The sequence below is a fragment of the Labeo rohita genome, chromosome 1 (assembly GCF_022985175.1).
Source record: "Labeo rohita strain BAU-BD-2019 chromosome 1, IGBB_LRoh.1.0, whole genome shotgun sequence".
NCBI classification, from domain to species: Eukaryota; Metazoa; Chordata; class Actinopteri; order Cypriniformes; family Cyprinidae; genus Labeo; species Labeo rohita.
The window spans coordinates 921,678-945,028 of NC_066869.1; the positions used below are offsets into that span (position 1 = coordinate 921,678).

General features: G+C 37.5%; 1 protein-coding gene and 1 pseudogene across 1 annotated transcript; both read left to right on the forward strand.

Annotated features, from left to right (window-relative positions):
• The first annotated feature begins 271 nt into the window (after nt 1-271).
• LOC127160350 (NACHT, LRR and PYD domains-containing protein 12-like) lies at nt 272-10,486 on the forward strand (annotated as a pseudogene).
• A 30-nt stretch (nt 10,487-10,516) lies between these two features.
• Nucleotides 10,517-23,351, forward strand: LOC127163921 (NACHT, LRR and PYD domains-containing protein 3-like). Its single transcript, XM_051107457.1, is given in 12 exon segments — nt 10,517-11,798; nt 12,389-12,580; nt 13,135-13,210; nt 13,300-13,398; nt 13,504-13,586; nt 16,218-18,007; nt 18,010-18,100; nt 18,958-19,131; nt 19,236-19,409; nt 20,624-20,797; nt 20,876-20,922; nt 22,306-23,351. Coding segments are annotated over 8 exon segments (3,078 nt in total). The 5' UTR covers nt 10,517-11,798; nt 12,389-12,580; nt 13,135-13,210; nt 13,300-13,398; nt 13,504-13,524; the 3' UTR covers nt 22,872-23,351.

Genomic DNA, 23,351 nt, shown 5'->3' on the forward strand with positions numbered 1-23,351 from the left:
CAATTACTGCTTACCATTTTAAAGCAAAAGTTGAAATAAATTCAATATGATAATAAAATCACGAGGCATTATTACATGAATAGGCTTTTCCAGCAGTATTCATGCCTGTATAAAAATAGGACTACTTGTGTTAAATGTACAACTTTTAACCTACACTTAATTTCTATTCTGATATTATTAGCAAAATGTGTGACTTCTTTAGACTTTAATTTAATTTAATTTTTTTTTTTTAGACTTTAATTTCGTTTTATTTATGCATCAGCCCTTGTTCATGTCAGGTTATGCAAAATAGAAATATGCTAATGTTGGAAATCCTTTCCAACATTTACAGTTAACTATATAACTGTTAAATGTAAGTTGGTTTCTGTGCACTCAGCTATCAGACACGACTGATCAATAATCACTTTCATCTTTATTTATTTTTATTGTTTTTTTTTTAATCAATTAAATGTTTCAATCCTATTTAAAATAAATTATACTGCAGACAGAAGTAAAAGCAAAATTATTAAAAAGTGTTAAACTGAAATTAAACGCATGAATTTTATAAAAAATATAAGATTTACAAGATTGCATTGATTTAGATTTAATGTACAGTATGTGTTAATGTATATAGAGATGATCAAACTGGAGACCAGTATTCTCCTCAACCAGTGAATGATGAACTACAGAGAGTCAAAGAGCAGCACAAAACCAGCATAAAGATCAAGTATGAGAGATTATTTGAGGAAATTAAACTTCAAGAGAATGAAACCCTCCTGAACAGGATCTACACACAGCTCTACATCATAGAGGGAGAGAGTGAAGGAGTGAATGAAAAACATGAGGTTTTACAGATGGAGAAAACAAACAGAACAAAACACTCACAAGACACTCCAATCTACTGCAATGACATCTTTAAATCCTCACTTGAACCAGGATGTGAGGAGAAACACCAAATCAAGACTGTTCTTACTAAAGGCATCGCTGGAATCGGAAAAACCGTCTCTGTGCAGAAGTTCATTCTGGACTGGACCGAGGGAAAAGACAATCAAGATGTAGATTTCATGTTTGTGCTTCCATTTCGAGAGCTGAACTTGATCCGAGATCATCTGTACAGTCTTCACAGACTTCTGCTGGACTTTCATCCTGAACTTCAAGATCTGGACTCAAAGATTTATGAGGAGTGTAAAGTTGTGTTCATCTTTGATGGTCTGGATGAAAGCAGAATCACACTGATGTTTTCAGATGATCAGAAAGTTTGTGATGTGACTGAGACTTCATCAGTGGGTGTGTTGATGTCAGACCTCATGAAAGGAGAGATGCTTCCCTCTGCTCTCATCTGGATCACCTCCAGACCAGCAGCAGCCAATCAGATCCCCTCCAAATACATCAACCGTCTGACAGAAATTCAGGGATTCAATGAGTCTCAGAAGGAGGAATATTTCAGGAAGAGAATCAGTGACCAGCATCAAGTCAGCAGAATCATCTCACACATCAGAAGAGCAAGAAGCCTCCACATCATGTGCCACATCCCTGTCTTCTGCTGGATCTCATCCACTGTGCTTCAGAAGCTCCTGAAAGAAGATCTGAGTGCAGAAATCCCTCAAACTCTGACTGAAATGTACATCCACTTCCTGCTGGTTCAGATCAACATGAGGAATCAGAAGTATGAAGAAAGAGATCCAGAGAAACTCCTGCAGTTCAACAGAGAAGTGATTGTGAAACTTGCTGAAGTGGCTTTCAATCAGCTGATGAAGGGCAATGTAATGTTTTATAAGGAGGACCTGATTGAGAGCAGCATAGATGTCACAGACGCCTCCGTGTATTCTGGGATTTTTAAGGAGGAATCTGTGATTTATCAGAGGAAAGTCTACAGCTTCATCCATCTGAGCATTCAGGAGTTTCTTGCTGCTTTCTATCTGTTTTACTGCTATTTAATGAAGAACAAGGAGCCACTGCATGAATTCAGGTTTTATGGTTTTGATAATGACTCTCTGTATGATCTACTAAGGTCAGCAGTATATAAAGCCAGTTACACTGTCAATGGTCCCCTGGATCTGTTCCTGTGGTTCCTGCTGGGCGTCTCACTGGAGTCCAATCAGAGACTCTTACAGGATCTACTGACACACACAGAGAACAGCTCAGAGAGCATTAGAGAAATCACACAGTACATTAAAGAGAGGATCAAAGGAAATTATAATCTTTCCACTGAAAGATCCATCAATCTGTTCCTCTGTCTGCTGGAAGTGAAAGATCAGACTCTGTCCAGAGAGATTCAGGAGTTTGTAAAATCAGACAAACACTCAGAGAAGAAACTCTCTCCTGCTCACTGCTCAACAATCGCCTACATGATTCAGATGTCAGATGAGTTGCTGGATGAGCTGGATATTCAGAAATATAACCCATCATATGAGGGGAGAAGAAGACTGATACCAGCTGTGATCAACTGCAGAAAAGCCCTGTGAGTGTTTAATCATCAACTAAAGTATCATATTTAATAATGAATCTGACACCTTTAAAATAAATGTTACTAAATGAGAGAATTGATGACACATTTACTCTGTCAGCACTGTGATCTAATTTTAGTGTCACAAATAAAAGATGTCAATTTGCATGTTAGCCTTTTGTGAAAATGACTTTTGCAGTGACTACAAAAACCCCTCATTCGCAACATTAGTTTCCAAATGCAGAAATAAGGTACAGTTTAGCTTTGCAGTGTCCAAAACTGATGAATTATATTCACAATAATGCCAGGCTCACACTACGAGAGTTTTAAAACCCTAACCGATTTGATCCTAACCATAATTCTTCTTCTTTTAGACTGAGCATTTCCATTTTACACTGAGTAACACACATTCTCCAGCAGTGTGACCGAATGTTAGAGGGTTTGGTTAAAATTATGAAGATGTTGAAGATCTCAGTGAAGATGTTTATTGCAGCATAGCAGTAACAAAGTACATGTAATACCTTGGATTCAACAAAGTGGGAATGAACCCCAAACATCCTAAGATCAAAGCTTTTATACAGTTAGTTTACCACCCTTAATGTAAATGAAGTTGCTACCATGATCAAGGTACAGAAACGTAGTAAGGACATAACTAAAATAGTCTATCTATATTTAATATCTAAGAAGTATTCTTTTGGCTTAATAAAATTACGGTTAAACCACTGATGTCACATGGACTGTTTTGTCGATATTCTTGGTATCTTTCTAGGCATTGACTGTGATAGCACCTTTGCTGTTTATGTAGGGTCAGAGAGCTCTCTATGACAGGGGTGCTCAACTCTGGCCCACGTGATCCATTTTCCTGCAGATTTCAGCTGCAGTCCTAATCAAACACACCTGAACAAGTTCATCAAGTTCACTAGAAAGTTACAGGCTTTACAGGTTTGAGCTAAACTCTACAGGAAAATGGATCTTGTGGGCCAGTGTTAAGAACACCTGATTTATGAAATTAACAATTTAACAGTAATTAATTAAAAAAATTAAATTTGCTACATTTTGCAAAATTTTAAATAGTCATTAACTGAAATACAGTTAGGAGCTCAATATGGATCTCAGATATGAATAAATCTGAATGATAAAATTATCAGATTATTGCACCCTCTGGATCTTATCTTATTGTGATTACATGTTCTGTTCATGTTATTCTCCATTCACTGAGGAAAAACTGGCAACCCTCTGTGCATGTCTTTATTGTTTTGTTATTTCTTAAATTTTATGTCATCTCTTCTAGATTCTCTGGCTGTGATCTCTCAGATCAGCATTTTAAAATGGTGTCATCAGCTCTACAGTCCTCAAACTGTGTCTTGAAAGTGCTGGATATGAGTAATAATGACCTGCATTCGGGAGTGAAGCTGCTCTCTGGTGGACTGAAGAGTCCAAACTGTCAGCTGGAGATACTGAGGTATTAAGAACATATAAAAGATGATTTACACTCACAATGTTAATGTGTGTCTGTAGATAATCTGACTGTTGATGTGTGTTCTGCTCTTTTTCAGTCTTGTTGGCTGTAATCTCACTGCTCAGTGTTGTGACAGTTTGTCATCAGCTCTACAATCCTCAAACTGTGTCCTGAGAGAGCTGGATCTGAGTAACAATGGCCTGCAGGATTCAGGTGTGAAGCTGATCTCTGATGGACTGAAGAGTTCAAACTGTCAGCTGAAGATACTGAGGTATTAAGAACATATAAGAGATCATGGCAACACTTTAGTATTGAGAACAATTTTTACTATTAACTAGTTGCTTATTAGCATGCCTATTCATAACATATTGGCTATTTATTAGTACTTATAAAGCACATATTCTGCATTACCATATTGTACATCCCTAATCCTACACAATACCCACAGTAAACTACCTTACTATCTACTAATAAGCAGCAAATTAGTAGTTTGTTGAGGCAAGCCATCTGAAAGCCATCACCAGCTACAAGAGCCCAACCCCCAGCACTGAGACCAATCAACAACTGGCTGATGACCTGAATGAGTTTTACTGCAGGTTTTTTTGAAAAACAAAAGACTGGTCTGACACCCTACACCCACCCTGACTGTCCCATAACACAGCCATCAACACCCTCCACCTCCTTTCCCCCTACTGTTTCTTAGCCTGCCCTTAAGATCTGTGAAGGTGATGTTTGCAAAGTCTTCAGGAAGCAGAAGATAAGGAAAGCCAAAGGCCCAGATGGTGTCTCCCCAGCCTGCCTTAAAGCCTGTGCTGTCCAGCTATTATCCATCTTCACATTGATCTTCAACAGATCCCTAGAGTTGTGTATAGTCCCAGCCTGCTTCAAATGTTCCACCATCATCCCTGTACCCAAGAAACCAAAAATCACAGGACTTAATGACTACAGACCTGTTGCTTTAACATCTGTGGTCATGAAGTCATTTGAGAGACTGGTGTTGGCCTACTTGAAGGACATTACTGGACCCTTGCTGGACCCTCTGCAGTTTGCTTACCGAGCAAACAGGTCTGTGGATGCACTACAATATGGGATTGCACTACATCCTTCTACATCTAGTTAAACCAGGGACCTATGCAAGGATCTTGTTTGTGGACTTCAGCTCTGCTTTCAACACCATCATTCCAGATATCCTTCAGAATAAACTGTCACATCTCTCTGTACCCACCTCCATCTGTCAGTGGATCACCAGCTTCCTGACAGACAGGCAGCAGCTAGTGAGGCTGGGAAAACTCGCATCCGGCACCTGCACCATCACCACTGGAGCTCCCCAGGGCTGCGTTCTCTCCCCACTGCTCTTCTCCCTCTACACAAATGACTGCACCTCTTAAGACCCCTCTGTCAAACTTCTGAAGTGTGCAGATGACACTACAATCATCTGTCTCATCCAGGATGGCGACGAATCCGCTTACAGACAGGAGATTAAGCAGCTGTCTGTCTGGTGCAGTCACAACAACCTGGAGCTCAACACGCTCAAAACTGTAGAGATGACGGTGGACTTCCAGAGAAACCCCCCCCTGCACTCACCCCTCTCACCATCATGAACAGCACTGTGGCTGCAGTGGACTCATTCAAGTTCCTAGGAACTAACGTCTCCCAGGACCTGAAGTGGGACATTCACATTGACTCCATTGTGAAAAAAGGCCAGCAAAGGTTGTACTTCCTTCGTCAACTGAAAAAGATCAATCTACCACAGGAACTGATGACATTTTATTCAGCTGTCATTGAGTCAGTTCTGTGCTCTTCTATAAATGTCTGGTTTGGGGCAGCCGGCAAATTAGATATAAGAAGACTGCAATGGACTGTTAGGACAGCAGTAAGGATCATTGGTGTGCACCTGCCCAACCTTCAGGACTTGTACAACTCCAGAGTGAAGAAACATGCAGTAAACATCATCAACGACCCCTCTCACCCCGGATACAACCTGTTTGCACTTCTCCCCTCAGGCAGACACTGCATATCCCTGAGCACTAGAACATCTAGGCATAAAAACAGTTTTTTCCCAAATGCTATCTCCAGCTTAAACCGCTAAAACATGATTCATTACCTGTGTTGTACAATTAATTTCTGTATTTTTTCTCCATCTCTAATTATTGCCTCTTTCTTTAGTATTATTATGTAAATACATATGCACATCTCTTATTTATACAGCTGTATATAGAGTAAATAATGCACAAACCTGTACATAAATCTTCTGTTCCAGATTCATACACATTATTATTTAAGTTTTTATTTAAATGTTTTTTTGTGTTCTCATGTCAGATATGTATGTATGTATGCATGCATGTATGTATGTACCAGGAGCACCTTGAAAAACCACAGCAAATTTGTTGTGTGTTTGCGCACACCTGGCGAATAAAGCTATTTCTGATTCTGATTCAAAAGTCATAGTTAATGGTTTGTTAATGGCAAGAATTGGACCACGATCATTTACAATCAGCTGTTAGCAAGTTGATGTGTGTCTGTAGATGATGTGACTGTTAATGTGTGTCTTTTGCTCTCTTTCAGTCTTGCTGGTGGTAATCTCACTGCTCGATGTTGTGAGAGTTTGTCATCAGCTCTACAATCCTCAAACTGTGTCTTGAGAGAGCTGGATCTGAGTAACAATGGCCTGCAGGACTCTGGTGTGATAATTATTTCCCATGGACTGAAGAGTCCAAACTGTCAGCTGCAGATACTGAGATATTAGGAACATATAAGATATCATTTACAGTAAGCCGATCACAAAGTTGATGTGTGTCTGTAGATGACCTCTCCATTTGTAGATGATGTGATTGTTGATGTGTTTCTGTAGGTTGTCTGGCTGTATGGTGACAGAGGAAGGCTGTGGTTATTTGTCTTCAGCTCTGAGTTCAAACCCCTCACACCTGAGAGAGCTGGATCTGAGCTACAATCACCCAGGACAATCAGGAGTCCAGCTGCTCAAACACAAACTGGAGGATCCAAACTATAAACTGGAGAAACTCAAGTATGTTTGGGCAGTGTAATACAGTGATCTATGTGTGAATGATGCAGATCTGCAGTAATGTGTGTTTGTGTGTTTATAGTGTGGATCATGGAGGAGAGATGGTGATGACAGCAGGACTACGAAAGTGTAGGTCTACAAACACGCACACATTGGTTTTTTTGGTTTATGGGGACTCTCCATAGGCGTAGTGGTTTTTATACTATACAAACTGCATCTTTTATCACCCTACACCAACCCTACACCTAAACCTACCCCTCACAGAAAACTTTGTGCATTTTTTAGATTTTCAAAAATAATAATAATAATAATAATAATTCTGAATGATTTATAAGCCTTTTGATGAAAAGTGACACTGTTGTAATACCCATGTATTTATACAAATTTATGTCCTCAAACTACATAACACACACACACACACTCACAGAAGAAAAGACACATTAACTGTAATTTTTTTCTTCATTTTTTTTTTCTCGATTGCTAACACACCATCACTGATTCATTTGGCCCAATTTTCCAAACTATTCATTTAGTTTTCAAAAAAGACATATTTCTCAAAACTTTTAACACATTTCACCTATTTTCACACACATTCCAGTTGGCTTAATCTTTTCTGCAAAGCTCTACACACACAAAAATTAATAATTTTGCACAGGTTTAACCAAGTTCATTTAGAAAACACACGTACACAATATAATTAACTCAAGCATCACAAAATAAACTCAAATAGCACCCATTTAACCACACGTAAACATTAAGTTCCAAAACTGATGATACACCAGGCAGAATCTCAGGATAGCATCACAGGTGTTTATATACTTTGAAAAATGAATCCTAGTGGTGGGAGATAAAGAGAAACACAAGAGAAAGGAAAAAGACAAAAGGGGGAAAGAGTTAAAGGACATTTGTTCCTGATTAAATACAAAGCAGAGACAGAGGATGCTGTGTTTGTTTATTGTTCATATTCAATTCTTTATTTGAGCCATTTTTAATTATGTGAATCTTTTCTAGTGCTTTTCATCTACTGTATGATCACTTTACAGTAGTGTAATAATTCCCAAAAGGATTTTGCAACAGTATTTTGAATTGATCTCACTAAGCAGTGAAGTGCTACTGTGTGTTTGACAGGTTTGTGTCTTGTCTGAGGCCAAAGTTTAGATTCTGATAAATAAGAATACATTTTTGACAAATATTTGATTTGGACCTAGAAGTCTGAAGTTTGTACAAGCTGGTGTGTAGTTTTGAAATTGTGTTTACGGTTGTGCAAAAATGGTTAACTGTTTCATTAATTGTGTGTTAGCAATGGAGAAAAACTGTAAAAATGAAGGTTAAGAATTAGGTGTGAAACCACCAGCAACCCCTTCACCATCTGTCAGTGGGAACTGAACCAAGCCGCTACTGCAGAAATTCTGCTATCCTTACTTTAACTTTGAAGTAGGGGTGGGAATCTTCAGGCACTTCACAATCCGATCCGATTCCAAAATGATTCTTGATCTACATTTTTTTCCCAGTTAATTCTTCTGCTGTGCAAATACATCTTTACAACATCTTACATTTTAACCAAAATTGCAGTTTCTTTGCTTTTTGTTTATAGTTGGAATCTCAGTACTGTCATCTTAAAAGTAGGGGTGTGAATCTTCACTGGTTTTATGATTCAATTCAATTCATTATTAACTCGGTATGCGTCACATTCTCAGCTTTCAATATTACTGCACATGGCTACTTTTTCATGTAAATTTTATATCAAATTTATTTTGTGCAAATTTTATTTTTTTATTATATAAACAGGCTACTTTTTAAAACAATCACTTATTTAAAATAAGTGTTCTTTAAGTATCCGAAAGTTTTCAGACAATAGTTATGGGTTTTTTTTTTTCAACATTATTGCTGTTTGATTATTACTGATGAGATCATAGCAGACTGCATTCAGACTAATGCACAGATGTATTTCGATATATCAGATGTTTTGTCCTTCTCTGAAAACATAATTAAATGTGTGAAGATCAATTTCATAAAAAAGTATTCAAAAATGGAAGTGCATTTAACCACAACTGCAGTTGATCTTTAGGACAACAAACACAAAGTGCACACGAAAGTCTGTCAGTGCACGAGTTTTGTGCGTCCAATAGTACTGCATTCTGAACGGCATTAATGAAAGCATATCTAAACTAAAACACGGCGGGTGGAAGCACACACCCTGAAGCAATGTGCATGTGTCTAACGGCTTTCACACCGACTGTGGAAAGCATACACTCTGTCACGACACAGAGAGTGAGAATGAAAAATAATATTTGATTCATGAACAAATTATTGACAGAACTGTAAGACTATCAGAGGAAAAATGACACCCCATTTTTTTTCATTAAGAACAAAAAAATTGTAATTAGCAGATTTTTATCTCCAAAATGAAACCAACGAATAAAAAATAAACTTACATCCTAAAACTCTTTCATTGATAACTACGCCATCGTTGCTTAAATAAAGTTTGAATACACTTGCTAGTTTAAAATCACAGTATAATATTATTTGTGTAAACCTATGAAACACACCTATATCTCGTAAATACAGTTTAATTTACATTAAATACTAGCTTCAATGACAGCCTCAATACCACACATGTGCATCAGACATCCGATATGTATTGGATCTGATCCAGCTACATCATCACACTACAGGCCACATCTCTAGCGCGCAAACGTGCCACATGCAGGGGAAAAAAACAAGTTCAGAGTCGATTTAGAATCATTGAAGAGAGAATTGCGATGCATGAGAGAATAGTTTTTTTTCTCCCACCCCTACTTTGAAATATTGACTTGTCTGCACAGTTTTAGGCCTGACAGGGGTTTTCCACAGAGTTTTGTTTGGGCTCTAGAAGTCTAGGACTGGCTGTTCAGCAGCCTTCATTATAAAACTGAGCACATTTGTGAATAGTGAGAACATTTTGGACTTTGCAAATCTAGTCAAAGTTGTAAAACAACACACAGACACACATCTTCACTGTTGTGTTGTTCCTGATGTTTCTCTCTTCTTGTGTTCAGATGCCTGTGATCTCACACTGGATCCAAACACAGCAAGTACTCACCTTATTCTGTCTGATGACAACAGGAAGATCACACATGTGGAAGATCATCAGCCGTATCCTGATCATCCAGAGAGATTTGATGATGCTCCTCAGGTTCTGTGTGTTGAGAGTCTGACTGGACGCTGTTACTGGGAGGCTGAATGGAGCGGAATTAATGCTTATATGTCAGTGTCATATAAAGGAAACAGCAAGAAACCAAGGAGTGACTGTTGGTTTGGATCCAATGACCAATCCTGGAATCTGCACTGCTTTAATAACAGATTTACTGTCTGTCACTGTAATAACAGAACTGAAATAGATGCTGACTGTTCATCCTCTGATAGAGTAGCAGTGTATGTGGACGTGTCGTCCGGCTCTCTGTCCTTCTACAGCGTCTCTAACACACACACACACACTCACACACACATATATACATACAACACCACATTCACTGAACCCCTCTATGCTGGATTTGGGGTTGATTATGATTCCTCAGTGTCTCTGTGTTAGATTAAATGATAGAGAGAAATGGAGAAAACTGATCTGATGTGAGAGTTATAAAATGGAGAAATACCATCCTTAAACTGTTCATGTAATCTGAGCTAAGTCATATTGTACCTTCAAGATATTGGACAATCCAACATGCTTGTGTCAATTAGGCATTAGGGTTGTGTTGATAAATGATAAGATCGCGTATTGATGATACTAAGAGATCTCGCCTGTGGCTGACGCCTTTGATGATAGCAAGACTATTATTATTATTGTTGATGTTATTATTATTATTATTATTATTATTATTATTATTATTATTATTATTATTATTATTATTATCAGGTTAGAAACACTGTCTAGTTAATATTAGGGCTTATTTGTTCTATCATATTTGTTTCCTGTGTTTACAGTGTTGCATGTTATAACCAATCGCACACGATTCTGTTGATTTTACGAATGCAATGGCCAATCAGAGGCATTCAGATGAGTCATTGCTGAAACACCGGAGTTTTGGCGTTCAGTGCACGTGCTCACTGACTGCTGAATTCTGAATTCTGCTCTCTTGCGAATTCTTTCATCAAAAACATCAAAGGGAAAATGTATGTGCAATGTAAGTACGAGAGATTCATTCAGCATACAGCATAGATAGCACCTTTGATTTGAACAGGAGTGTTCTTTAAAGTGCATATACTTGCATTCAACTGAACAGTGATGATGTTCTTTGATCATGTAAATGTTTTTGGGGTCTCAAGGGTCTCATGGTTCTGAGGGTGGAAGAGAGCGCTGGACATTCACTCCCCCTGCCTTCAGTCACTGCTGGACCCGAGAGTTGAACCCACAACTTTTGGGTTACAAGTTCGGCTCTCTAACCATTAGGCCTCGACAGTACCCCCTCCCTCAGGACTCACCATGACGCTGATGGAATTGAGCGTGATCCAGAATGTCATGAGCTGGAACCCAACATCTCTCCTCTGGACCATAGCCCTCCCAGTCTACAAGGCATTGATGGACTCTGCCCCTTTGTCTCACATCAAAAGCCGACGTACCATATAAGCCAGTGAACCTTGGTCTTAGAAACGTGAAAAACCGGGTGGATATTCCTAAACTGGGGATTAGTGATGGAAAATGGTCCAATAAATTTGGGTTCCAGTTTATGTTAGAGAGAGCAATGTCCTTGGAAGATAACCAGACCTTCTGACCGCATGTGAAGCGGGGGATTAGTGCGGTGACGGTCCACCAGTCCAAGTGAGATGTCAGGCTTCTGGAGGGGATGTAGCTTCATAATCTATTCTACATCTGTTTAATCATTCTCCAAGTCTTTTTGGTCAGAAGTTACCATGTTAGTATGCTTCTGCTGTAATTATTATAAAAATTATATAAATGACAGATATTTTTGTTTGTTTGTTCATTTGTTTTTTGTTGCCAGATTTACCTTTAATCACATTAATCTTATTTATGTGTCTTCTGGGTAAATTTCATCTTCACCAAGTCAGAGCCTTTCATTGTAATCCCAAATTTTAAATGTTTTCCTCTGATATGAAGTCCCATTTTACTGCCTATAAAAATGTCAAAACCTTTAAACTCTAAATCAAACGTTTGACATTAAGTCTGTTGGAAGATTTTTTTTTTTTTCCCCATGTTGTTGTTATTGTTTGTTTGTTGGTTTGTGTAGCTCTTGTGATGTTGTCTGTTTGCCCTCTTTTATTTCAGAATTGTTGTAATATTTTCATTTGCAATAAGAATAATAATAATAATAATAATAATAAAATTAAACTTTGCTCTACTTTGTTTTATTGGTGGTTGACAAACCAACTTAAATTCTGTAGTATCATATTTTGTTTTCTAATGTGCATTTCTAACTCCATTCTATTGTCTTCATATCTTTTACAGTATAATAAAATGTGTTCTATCATCTCTTGTGTGTTGCAGTGGGAGCAAAGTCCAGTGGGGTGTTTTGCAGTCACTGAACATGTAGAAACTTTAAGACTCAAACCACTTCAGAGTTTTCATGAACCGGATCAGGTGAGCTCTGACACGCGTCCTGGTGGAAGTACAGGTATCAAGAAAATCAGATATCTTGGATTAGACAACGCCATTTCAGAGACAGTGTCACTCTTCAAGGTGAGTTCTGTTTCTGCTTTTAATTCTAATATCATGATTATTATAATCAATGTTTGAAATGTGTAACTTCGTATAATTTGTTTGTTGATTTTGTTTATATCAAAAAATCATCACACAATTTTTTTTTTTCATTTAATGTAAGAAATAAGCTCAATTTGTTATTTTTCTGTTCATGGATACGAAATTAGTAATTAAGTGTATTAATCATTTGCACAAAAAGTCAATAACAAAGTGTACATTGAAATGATTGTGGTGAGGCATGGGCAATACAATATATATTGTATATATCAATACAAAACAGCCAGAATATATAAGTTTGTATGGTCTGTGTGCAAAGTCCAGGGCTGGATAATGTTGCTCAGGAAATATCTGAACAATTTAAAAGCATCAGTATCATCCATTTTACAAACATCACAGTTTTTGCTCTGTAAAACTGCAGGTGACACCGACAGCAGCACATATGCTTCTAAACAGTAATGTGTTTTGATGGGTAATGGATTACAGAGTTTGACAAATGTTTCTCCTCTCATCCTTAAATTCTCCACTTTGGAAAGCATCCTCATGATAAAACAGTCAGAACAGTGCTGAAACATCCATCACTAAAGTGTCCCACAAAATAAATCAACACAGGTTTGTTTCTTCATCATGTAAATGTGGATGAGCTCAAGCTACTGCAGTTTGAAATCATTAAAACTCTTTCTTTTTCCCTCCTTTGCCAGATTCACTAGCAAACCAATAGTCATCATGTTTGCCTGACCATCACACACATATGTGTGATATAAATCAGATGAACTTTTAGGACTCACTGAACCACATAGGTAATTATGTACTATTATTTGACTCAGCACCATTCCCTTCTGTGCATTTTTGTAGAAATATTGGATGTATTGTCATGTTATCATTTGTTTTGTTTCTATGTACAGGCCTTATATCAGTTTCTCAGTATGGATAAAGAAAGCAGTGAGAGCAGTGACCTCAGTGGTAAACCAGTGGCCTCTGACCCCAGGTGAGACAATATCCAGTATTAGAGACATTGAGCTGATTTGACCTGAATTCAATTTCAGGACTCACCACTGCATTCTCAGAAAAAAAATGTGCTGTGTGAACGAAACCGGATAGGACAACTAGTTTTCTGTCATGCAGTGCGATGCAAACATTGCACAAGCATGTGTGTCTTGAGTTGTGGGTTTTTCTTGTGTGGTTTTGTTAACTTCCGGAGATGCAGATAAGAGCTGTGTGTGTAATCTGAAGGTCTAGATCCAGTCACTGCTTACGTCAGTTTTGTTTTCTACACTTGACTCAAATGCTCCGCTCTCAATCTTGATATAAAATATAATCTAGGTTAATGAAGATTCAATCAATGGACTGTTCAGTTTTATGGAAGTTGCCATCTTGGATATTACTTTGGTCACTGTCAGCGGGTTAAGGCTAGAAGGGAGACAGCTGTGGCTACTGGGCATGCGTATATCAATCTAATGTTATTTTTGTCACACTGTACAACAATAATACTGTTTTTATATTATAGTAAGGGCATAAGGTGTAGACATAAAAAAAAAAACAATAATAGGTAGAACAATTAATTTCATTGTTAGTTTCTGGTCGGAACTGTATTCCTTCTAGCCACAACCCTGTGAATGATTACCACCATGGTTACTGATAACAAATACAGGCTTGACTCTCATTGCTTGTTCAAACAGACAGTATTCCAGACAGTACTGTAAGCTGCTGAATGAGATATTTTAAGACTCGCACCTGTAAGTAAATTCAGTTGTCAATCCAGAAAAATTGTCAGTGACCTTGGAGATGGAACACTATCCTTTGCTATACCATAGAAACCCCATACAAGCACTCAAATTATAGGTGAATTCAAAGAGAGACAAATGTTTACATGCACAATAAAATAAATGGCTGTAACTCTTAAAAAGAATGAGATATTTTTACCAAATTTGGTGCATTTACAAATCATGTAAGGTCTTGCTTTGAGGATACCTAGAAACACTATGGGACTTGTCCACTTTGTGACACTGCAATCCCACAAAGAATAAAATTGTTTCTACAGTTTCTCTAAATCTTTTGAAGATGTTATACACTGTAGATGATAAGATTTGCAAAGCCTTTGCAATTTGACATTGAGGAGCATTGTTTTTAAAGTATTCCACAATCTTTTTACACACTCTTTCACAGACTGGAGAGCCTTTGCCCATCTTTACTTCTGAGTAGGGGTGTAACAATAAATGTATTTATATCAAACCGTCACGGTAGGGGCATCTTGGTTTCAGTGCATGAGGCTTTACAACGAATACACGCAGTTCACCCTCAATCCAGAAGGGGCGCTCGCTGTAACGCAACGCTGTTTGATAACCGCCAGCAGAAGAACAGTGAATGCCAGGAGTTGCGCACTTGAAAACAAAGCCTACTAGACAGTGACCATGTCCTGATTCTAAACTCATCTCTCACTGACAAAGAAGTAAAGGCTTGCGCACTTAACTGCTGCAAAACAGAGCTTTGTGCTCTTGTATCTCTACATCTCTCATTCGGCACAAATACAACTATTCCATAATATTTCCATATTTGTGATGTATCCAAATGCTAAACTGTTATGTATTATGTACTTCAGTCGCGTTCCAATGGTGACACAATGGTGCAGGCGCTCTGATGGTTCACTGTATTTTAATTTTGATAAAGTACCAACTGAAACTGATATGTGATGTGTGTGTGTGTGTGTGTGTGTGTGTGCGTGCCAGCACGATCACTTTCTTGTACCAGCAAAATCACGTTTATTGTCTTATTAATAATGGATCACTGTAAAATTATTTTGTAAAATAAAGAAAACAAATAGAATGTGGCTTTCTGCCATTCAAGTTTCCTTTCTGTCACAAAAATGAACTAAAACTCAGCATATATAGGCTACGTTACATGTCACACTGTTTTTTCCCTTGTTTATCTGTTAACTAAATCAAATATATTTCAAGTTTTTATTCCTTGTATGCATATATGTACTGCAGATTTTATATATAACATTATAATTTGATATAATATTTAGTATTTTCACATCTAGGTGGAAAAAATTGTAATTTGTACTACTGTCTGTTTAAAATACATGAAAAGAAACCTAGCATAGTAGATTTGTTGTTTTTTTTTTCTGTTGTACCGAAATTGTATCGAACCATGGCCCCCGAACCAAGGTACGTACCAAACCGTGACATCTGTGTACTGTTGCACCCCTACTTCTGAGAGACTCTGCCTCTCTAAAACATCCCTTTTATAGCTAATCATGTTACAGACCTGATGTCAGTTAACTTAATTAGTTAGTTGCTAGATGTTCTCCTAGCTGAATCTTTTCAAAATGTCTTGCTTTGTTTAGCCCTTTGTTGCCCCCGGGCCAACTTTTTTGAGATGTGTAGCAAGCATCAAATTTTGAAATTAGCTCATTTAGTGATAAACATTTGTTGATTTCATGTGATTTGAAAGTTTTTAATTCAGGATGTAATTCTTTACCTTAATTCTTAATTATTTTGCAGTTAACGTGTCTTTTCTTCTCCACCTGTTTTTCTGACTGTGCTGACCCAATGAGCATTTTGTTCATTAACCTCTTGATTGTATTCATATATTAAACCATTTTTTCTTGTTTCTGTAGAGTGTTTAAAGATGGTCAGACTGTACAACTGCGGCAGGATTCTTCTAAACCAGTGAGTGATGTTCTTCAAAGAGTCAAAGAGCAGCACAAAACCAGCATGAGAAGCAAGTGTGAGAAATTATTTGAGGGAATGAAACTGCCAGAGAATCAAACCCTTCTGAACTGGATCTACACACAGCTCTACATCTTAGAGGGAGAGAGTGAAGAAGTGAATGAAGAACATGAAGTTTTACAGATGGAGAAAACAGCCAGAACAAAACACTCACAAGACACTCCAATCTACTGCAATGACATCTTTAAAGCCTCACCTGAACTAGGATGTGAGGAGAAAGACCAAATCAAGACTGTTCTTACTAAAGGCATCGCTGGAATCGGAAAAACCGTCTCTGTGCAGAAATTCATTCTGGACTGGGCAGAGGGAAAAGCCAATCAGAATGTAGATTTCATATTTGTGCTTCCATTTCGAGAGCTGAACTTGATCCGAGATCATCGGTACAGTCTTCACAGACTTCTGCTGGACTTTCATCCTGAACTTCAAGATCTGGACTCAAAGATTTATGAGGAGTGTAAAGTTGTGTTCATCTTTGATGGTCTGGATGAAAGCAGAATCACACTGATGTTTTCAGATGATCAGAAAGTTTGTGATGTGACTGAGATTTCATCAGTGGGTGTGTTGATGTCAAACCTCATGAAAGGAGAGCTGCTTCCCTCTGCTTTCATCTGGATCACCTCCAGACCAGCAGCAGCCAATCAGATCCCCTCCAAATACATCAACCGTCTGACAGAAATTCAGGGATTCAATGAGCCTCAGAAGGAGGAATATTTCAGGAAGAGAATCAGTGACCAGCATCAAGCCAGCAGAATCATCTCACACATCAGAAGAGCAAGAAGCCTCCACATCATGTGCCACATCCCCGTCTTCTGCTGGATCTCATCCACTGTGCTTCAGAAGCTCCTGAAAGAAGATCTGACTGAAGACATCCCTCAAACTCTGACTAAAATGTACATCCACTTCCTGCTGATTCAGATCAACATGAGGAATCAGAAGTATGAAGAGAGAGATCCAGAGAAACTCCTGCAGTCCAACAGAGAAGTGATTGTGAAACTTGCTGAAGTGGCTTTCAATCAGCTGATGAAGGGCAATGTGATGTTCTATGAGGAGGACCTGATTGAGAGCGGCATAGACGTCACTGATGCTTCAGTGTATTCTGGGATTTGTACTGAGATCTTTAAAGAGGAATCTGTGATTCATCAGAGGAAAGTCTACAGCTTCATCCATCTGAGCTTTCAGGAGTTTCTTGCTGGTTTCTATGCGTTTTACTACCACATTAGCAACACTACAGATGCATGTTTTGATTCACTGCATAATTTGTATAAAAGAGTAGTTAATAAAGCACTCCAGAGTAAGAATGGACATCTGGATCTGTTCCTGCGGTTCCTGCTGGGCGTCTCACTGGAGTCCAATCAGAGGCTCTTACAGGATCTACTGACACACACAGAGAACAGATCAGAGAGCATCAGGAGAACCACACAGTACATTAAAGAGAAGATAAAGAGTCTTGATGATAATGATGAACTGTTTGTACATGAAAATAATCAGGAACACAAACAAGTTAAAAAACATCTCTCAGCTGGTCAGTCTATCAATCTGTTCCTCTGTCTGCTGGAAGTGAAAGATCAGACTCTGTCCATAGAAATTCAGGATTTTTTGAAATCAGATAAACACTCAAAAAAGAAACTCTCTCCTGCTCACTGCTCAACAATCGCCTACATGATTGAGATGTCAGAGAGTCGTTGGATGAGCTGGGCCTCAAGAAATACAACACATCAGATGAGGGGAGAAGAAGACTGATACCAGCTCTGATCAACTGCAGAAAAGCTCTGTGAGTGTTTACTTATTATTATATTTTTAAATCATGATCATTTTCTCTCAGTTTGACTCTTGTCAGTAAATGTCTGCTGTTGTGATTGTCTGACATCATTGCATCTCTCTCATCCACCTCACTGCTCAACACTGCTGGAGGCTTATTTTTTTTTTTTTTTTTTTTTTTTTTTTATTGCTTTTTCCCCATGTACATACGGCATACAAAGAATATACAAATATACACATACAACTTGTAATACAGTGAGAGACAGAATGAATCAAACAAACACGACAACAAAAGGAGGAGCTAATAATCAGAATTACATTTAGTTTAGTCATTTCTTTATAATATTTTTTTTCTTTTGCTGGAGGATTATTAAAACTGATCAGGTAAAGCAGGTGTTGAAGTGCTATTCTAGAGGTGTTCAGATGCAACTATTAACTATAGTGCAACATCACAAATGTGGATAAAGTAGAAAAAGAGTTGTTTTGGCAGCTTAATTTAATCAAATTATATGTTTATTGTGAGGAGGAATTTTAGAAGCCTAAAATTAGTGGAGAGGATCCTCTCACATTCATAATTCAAAACCCAAATTTTGTTGTTATAAGAAGAACATTGCTACATTTTCAGTATGTAAATATTTGTATGCAGTATGTAAAGCTCTCTGATCTTAATGAATATGAATGGTAAATGATAAATGATTAAATGATTAAATCAAATTATTTTCTCATGCTCAGGAGCTCATCTTATTATGCTTCTGAATAGAATATTACAAATAATTTGTTCCAGGCTTCTGAGGACAACTGACAACTTTCTTTGTATGTATTTATTCTTATTATGGTTTTAATTTTATGTTTTTATTTAATCTCTTCTAGTCTTTCTGGTTGCAATCTCACTGCTCCATCTTGTGAGAGATTGTTATCAGCTCTTCAATCCTCAAACTCTGTCCTGAGAGAGCTGGACCTGAGTGACAATAACCTGCAGGATTCAGGAGTGAAGCTGCTGTTTGGTGGACTGAAGAGTCCAAACTGTCAGCTGCAGATACTGAGGTATTAGGAACATATAAAGGATCATTTACAAGCAGTTGGACATGATTTTGATGTGTGCCTCTAGATGATCTGACTGATGATGAGTGTGTTCTGCTGTCTTTCAGTCTTTCTGGCTGTAATCTCACTGCTCAGGGTTGTGAGAGTTTATCATCAGCTCTACAGTCTTCAAACTTTTTCTTGAGAGAGCTGGATCTGGGTAACAATGACCTGCATGATTTAGGAGTGAAGTTGCTCTCTGATGGACTGAAGAGTCCAAACTGTCAGCTGCAGATACTGAGGTAGGTTTTAACTGGTATGTGTGCTATATAAAAAGGCACAGTGAACATGTATTTTCTCCACTGCATGAAATAATGCTCTTTAATTTTTAAGACTAATTATTTTGAATGGAAGCACATTTATTTAATTATACATTATAACATATTTTTTTTCTTTTTCAGTTCTGTGATTTTCCAAAATCAGACCAGTGAAGAACTGCATGAAAGATTACATATTTGAAGTGCAGAATAAACATTGTTTATTTTTAATTTAATGATAACTTGCTTGAATTACATTATTGCTTTCATTTGCAATTCCTGTGCATTTTTTCCAGTTAATATAAATTGTTTGTTTGTTTGTTTGTTTTTGTTTTTGTTTTTTTGCTATTGTACGAATGAGTCACATAAAGAGAACTCTTGCATGAATTCACACTATAGCCATGTTTACATGGTCACATTTTGTTTAAACTGGAATGGAATCATTCCATTTGAGGAATCCGTACATAATTTTAACATTAATGTTAAATACAGTGATTGGGTTGATGTGTGTGTGTATAAACACACATATCACAAGCTTCAAATCAGATTGCATTTTTTGACATAAACACTGCACAAATATACTGAGTTTCCCACTGTTTTTGCATCCTTCTTTTCTCATCCTTCTTTTAAAAATCACATTTTATATTTATCTATTTCAGTCCTAATTAGGAGATAACATGCAAGCTTTCTCCAATGATGCTGAGATTAATAGTATTATTAATAGTAATATTATAGTATTATAGTATTAGTAATAGTAGTATAAACAGTAAAAATGTTCAATTGTGGGACAATGTTATTTGTACCACTTTACAGAGTGGAAAGAGAATTTTAGATTGACACAACAGTGATTTATTCTTTTCAACATCACCAGCTTGTTCCATGTGTGATGTTTCATTATGTCATTTCTACATCATTGCACATGCACAAAACTTTCCAGTATCCGTTTTCAATCTGATCAAGTGCTTACATGTCGTAAAAAGATCCTACACCTTCTTAAAATGATTGAATTTTCAACCGGCTTGTCATTTTTATTATGATTGAGGTGTTTATGCAACATTTTCATTTGGGTTGGAGTCTTAAACCCTTTGTAATTAGAATACAATGCTCAATTTAAATGCACCGTATTAATTATTTTAACACAACTGCTGAGCGTTGATGTGTGTTTTTGTAAATGATGAGATAATTTGATCCATCTATAGGTTGTCTGGCTGTATGGTGACAGAGGAAGGCTGTGGTTATTTGTCTTCAGCTCTGAGTTCAAACCCCTCACACCTGAGAGAGCTGGATCTGAGCTACAATCACCCAGGACAATCAGGAGTGCAGCTGCTCAAACACAAACTGGAGGATCCAAAATATAAACTGGAGAAACTCAAGTATGTTTAGCAGTGTGATACAGTGATATGTGTGTGAATGATGCAGATCTACATTAATGTGTGTTTGTGTGTTTATAGTGTTGATCATGGAGGAGAGATCAGGATCACAGCAGGACTACGAAAGTGTAGGTCTACAAAAATCTTTGTGAAGAAATTCATTTGAATATTGCAATCCTTATCCCCTAACCTTAACCTTATCCATCACAGCTAAGTGTCTAACCTTAAATGAACACCCCACTTTTTTTGAAAATGGGCTCATTTTCCAACTCCCCTATAGTTAAACACTTGAGTTGTACAGTTGCTTGATTATTACTCTGGAATGAGAGTATAGTTCCTAGCCATATCAGCCTAGAAAATCACAACTTTTAATTTTCTCTCAGTCTTAGTACACAATGCAACTACAGAAAGGTCAAGTTTTAAATAGGAAAAATATTTAAACTCTTTGGCAGGGCTGTACGTTAACTTTATTTGCACATAGCACTGGTGCTACAGGGGTTGAAAGTTTTGTAGCACAGGCCAAACAGTTGTAGCACAAGTTAGGAGTGGGCAATATGGCAAAAATATAAAATATTAAAGTTCATCAGTCATGAGCAGTGAATAAATTTTCTCTATTTTGTTGTTTTATTAACAATAAAAGAATAGTTCTCCCAAAATTGAAAATTCTTTAATCTGTCTGTCAATTTTGTCATTGTGTTTTATTTTTACACCACTGTTTACTCACTTTCAATTTTTTTTAAAACCTGAATTAGTTTTTTCTTCTGTTAAACATTAACATTATGTTGAAGAATGTGGGTAACCAAACAGTTGCTGTCAACTTCCATAGTATTTTCCCCTCTACTATCAAATGTGGACCAGCTACTGTTTAGTTACCCACATTATTTGAAATATCTACTTTTGTGTTCAGCACAAGAAAGAAATTAATACAGGTTTGGACAACATCTGAGTGAGTAAATAATGACAGAAATGTTATTTTTGGGTGAACTATTCCCTTAATGACAAGCGGCACCATGTTTAGTTCTGGCACGCATCTGTTTCTCTCTCAAGGGTTTACTTTCATTTTAGGACATAACCAACTGTGTTTATATGTAAACCTTATGCGTTTTTGACAAATCAATCAGATGCGGAAGACAACTTAGCCCAGTAATAAGGCGCTGTTGGACAGATGGGTGTGTGTGCTTCAGGTAGGCACGTTTAGAAAAAGCGCAAGTCAGAACAGCATGTGAATTAAATGTTTAACCGGCAAGTCTTTAAAACAGATGCAGTAGAGATGTTAACATCTGATGTGAACATATGTCATGCTGTACAGTATATTGAGGTGGATGCACCAGAACTGCAACTGATAGAATGTGTGCTGTAGCATGATACTACGATATTTCTTCAAAATAACATCTTAATCTTCCACGATCAAAAAACATCATATTGCACACCTATAACTACTAAGTATAATCACACACACAAACAAGCACAACAAAATCACTTCACACTACTAATGCTCCTCTTGTGTTCAGATGCCTGTGATCTCACACTGGATCCAAACACAGCAAACATTCGACTAATTCTCTCTGATGAGAACAGGAAGATCACACGTGTGAAAGATAATCAGCCATATCCTGATCATCCAGAGAGATTTGGTGAGGTTCATCAGGTTCTGTGTGTTGAGAGTCTGACTGGACGCTGTTACTGGGAGGCTGAATGGAGCGGATATAATGCTGCTTTGTCAGTGTCATATAAAGGGATCAGCAGAAAAAAAGGGAGAGACTGTTGGTTTGGATACAATGACAAATCCTGGAGTTTGTACTGCAGTTGTGACAATGTCATTATCGGTCATAATAATAACACCACTTATAAACCTGTTGCCTGTCCACCCTCTAAAAGAGCAGGAGTGTATCTGGACTGGTCGGCCGGCACTCTGTCCTTCTACAGCGTCTCTGACACACACACACTCACACACTTACATACACTCAACACCACATTCACTGAACCCCTCTATGCTGGATTTAAGATTTATTTGAAGTCTTCAGTGTCTCTGTGTGATATTACAAAGCAAACACACACTTGTAAATCCTCCTTCTAATGTCCACATGCACACAAACGTCTCATTCTGATAGAATCAGTTTTCTAAATGAAATGAGTTGCAGTGCTTATCATGCATTGTTTGTGATTTCATGTACCAATTCAGACATGTCTAACATATCCATGTTTACTATCGAGCTATGAGAGAACATTTTCCAGATGTGGGCATCAGGTCATGTGCTGTGCTTGCATGCGGCACATATGATGGATTTGTCTTTTGAATAATTGTTTAGAATTGAATAATTGTTGATATAATTTTCATTTATTATAAAAAATATTTAAGTAATCTGCACAAAACTGTTTACAACAAACTTGCAAAAGTGAGCAGAGAAATCTAGAGAAGTATCTTACTCTTTCACATTTCACATACCTGTCAAGTATCCCGTTTTGGCCGGGAAAGTCCCGTAATTTACCCTTCTTTGCCGCCGTCCTCCCGTATTAGTATTTTCCCGTAAATCTCCTGTATTTTAACCTGCGTTAT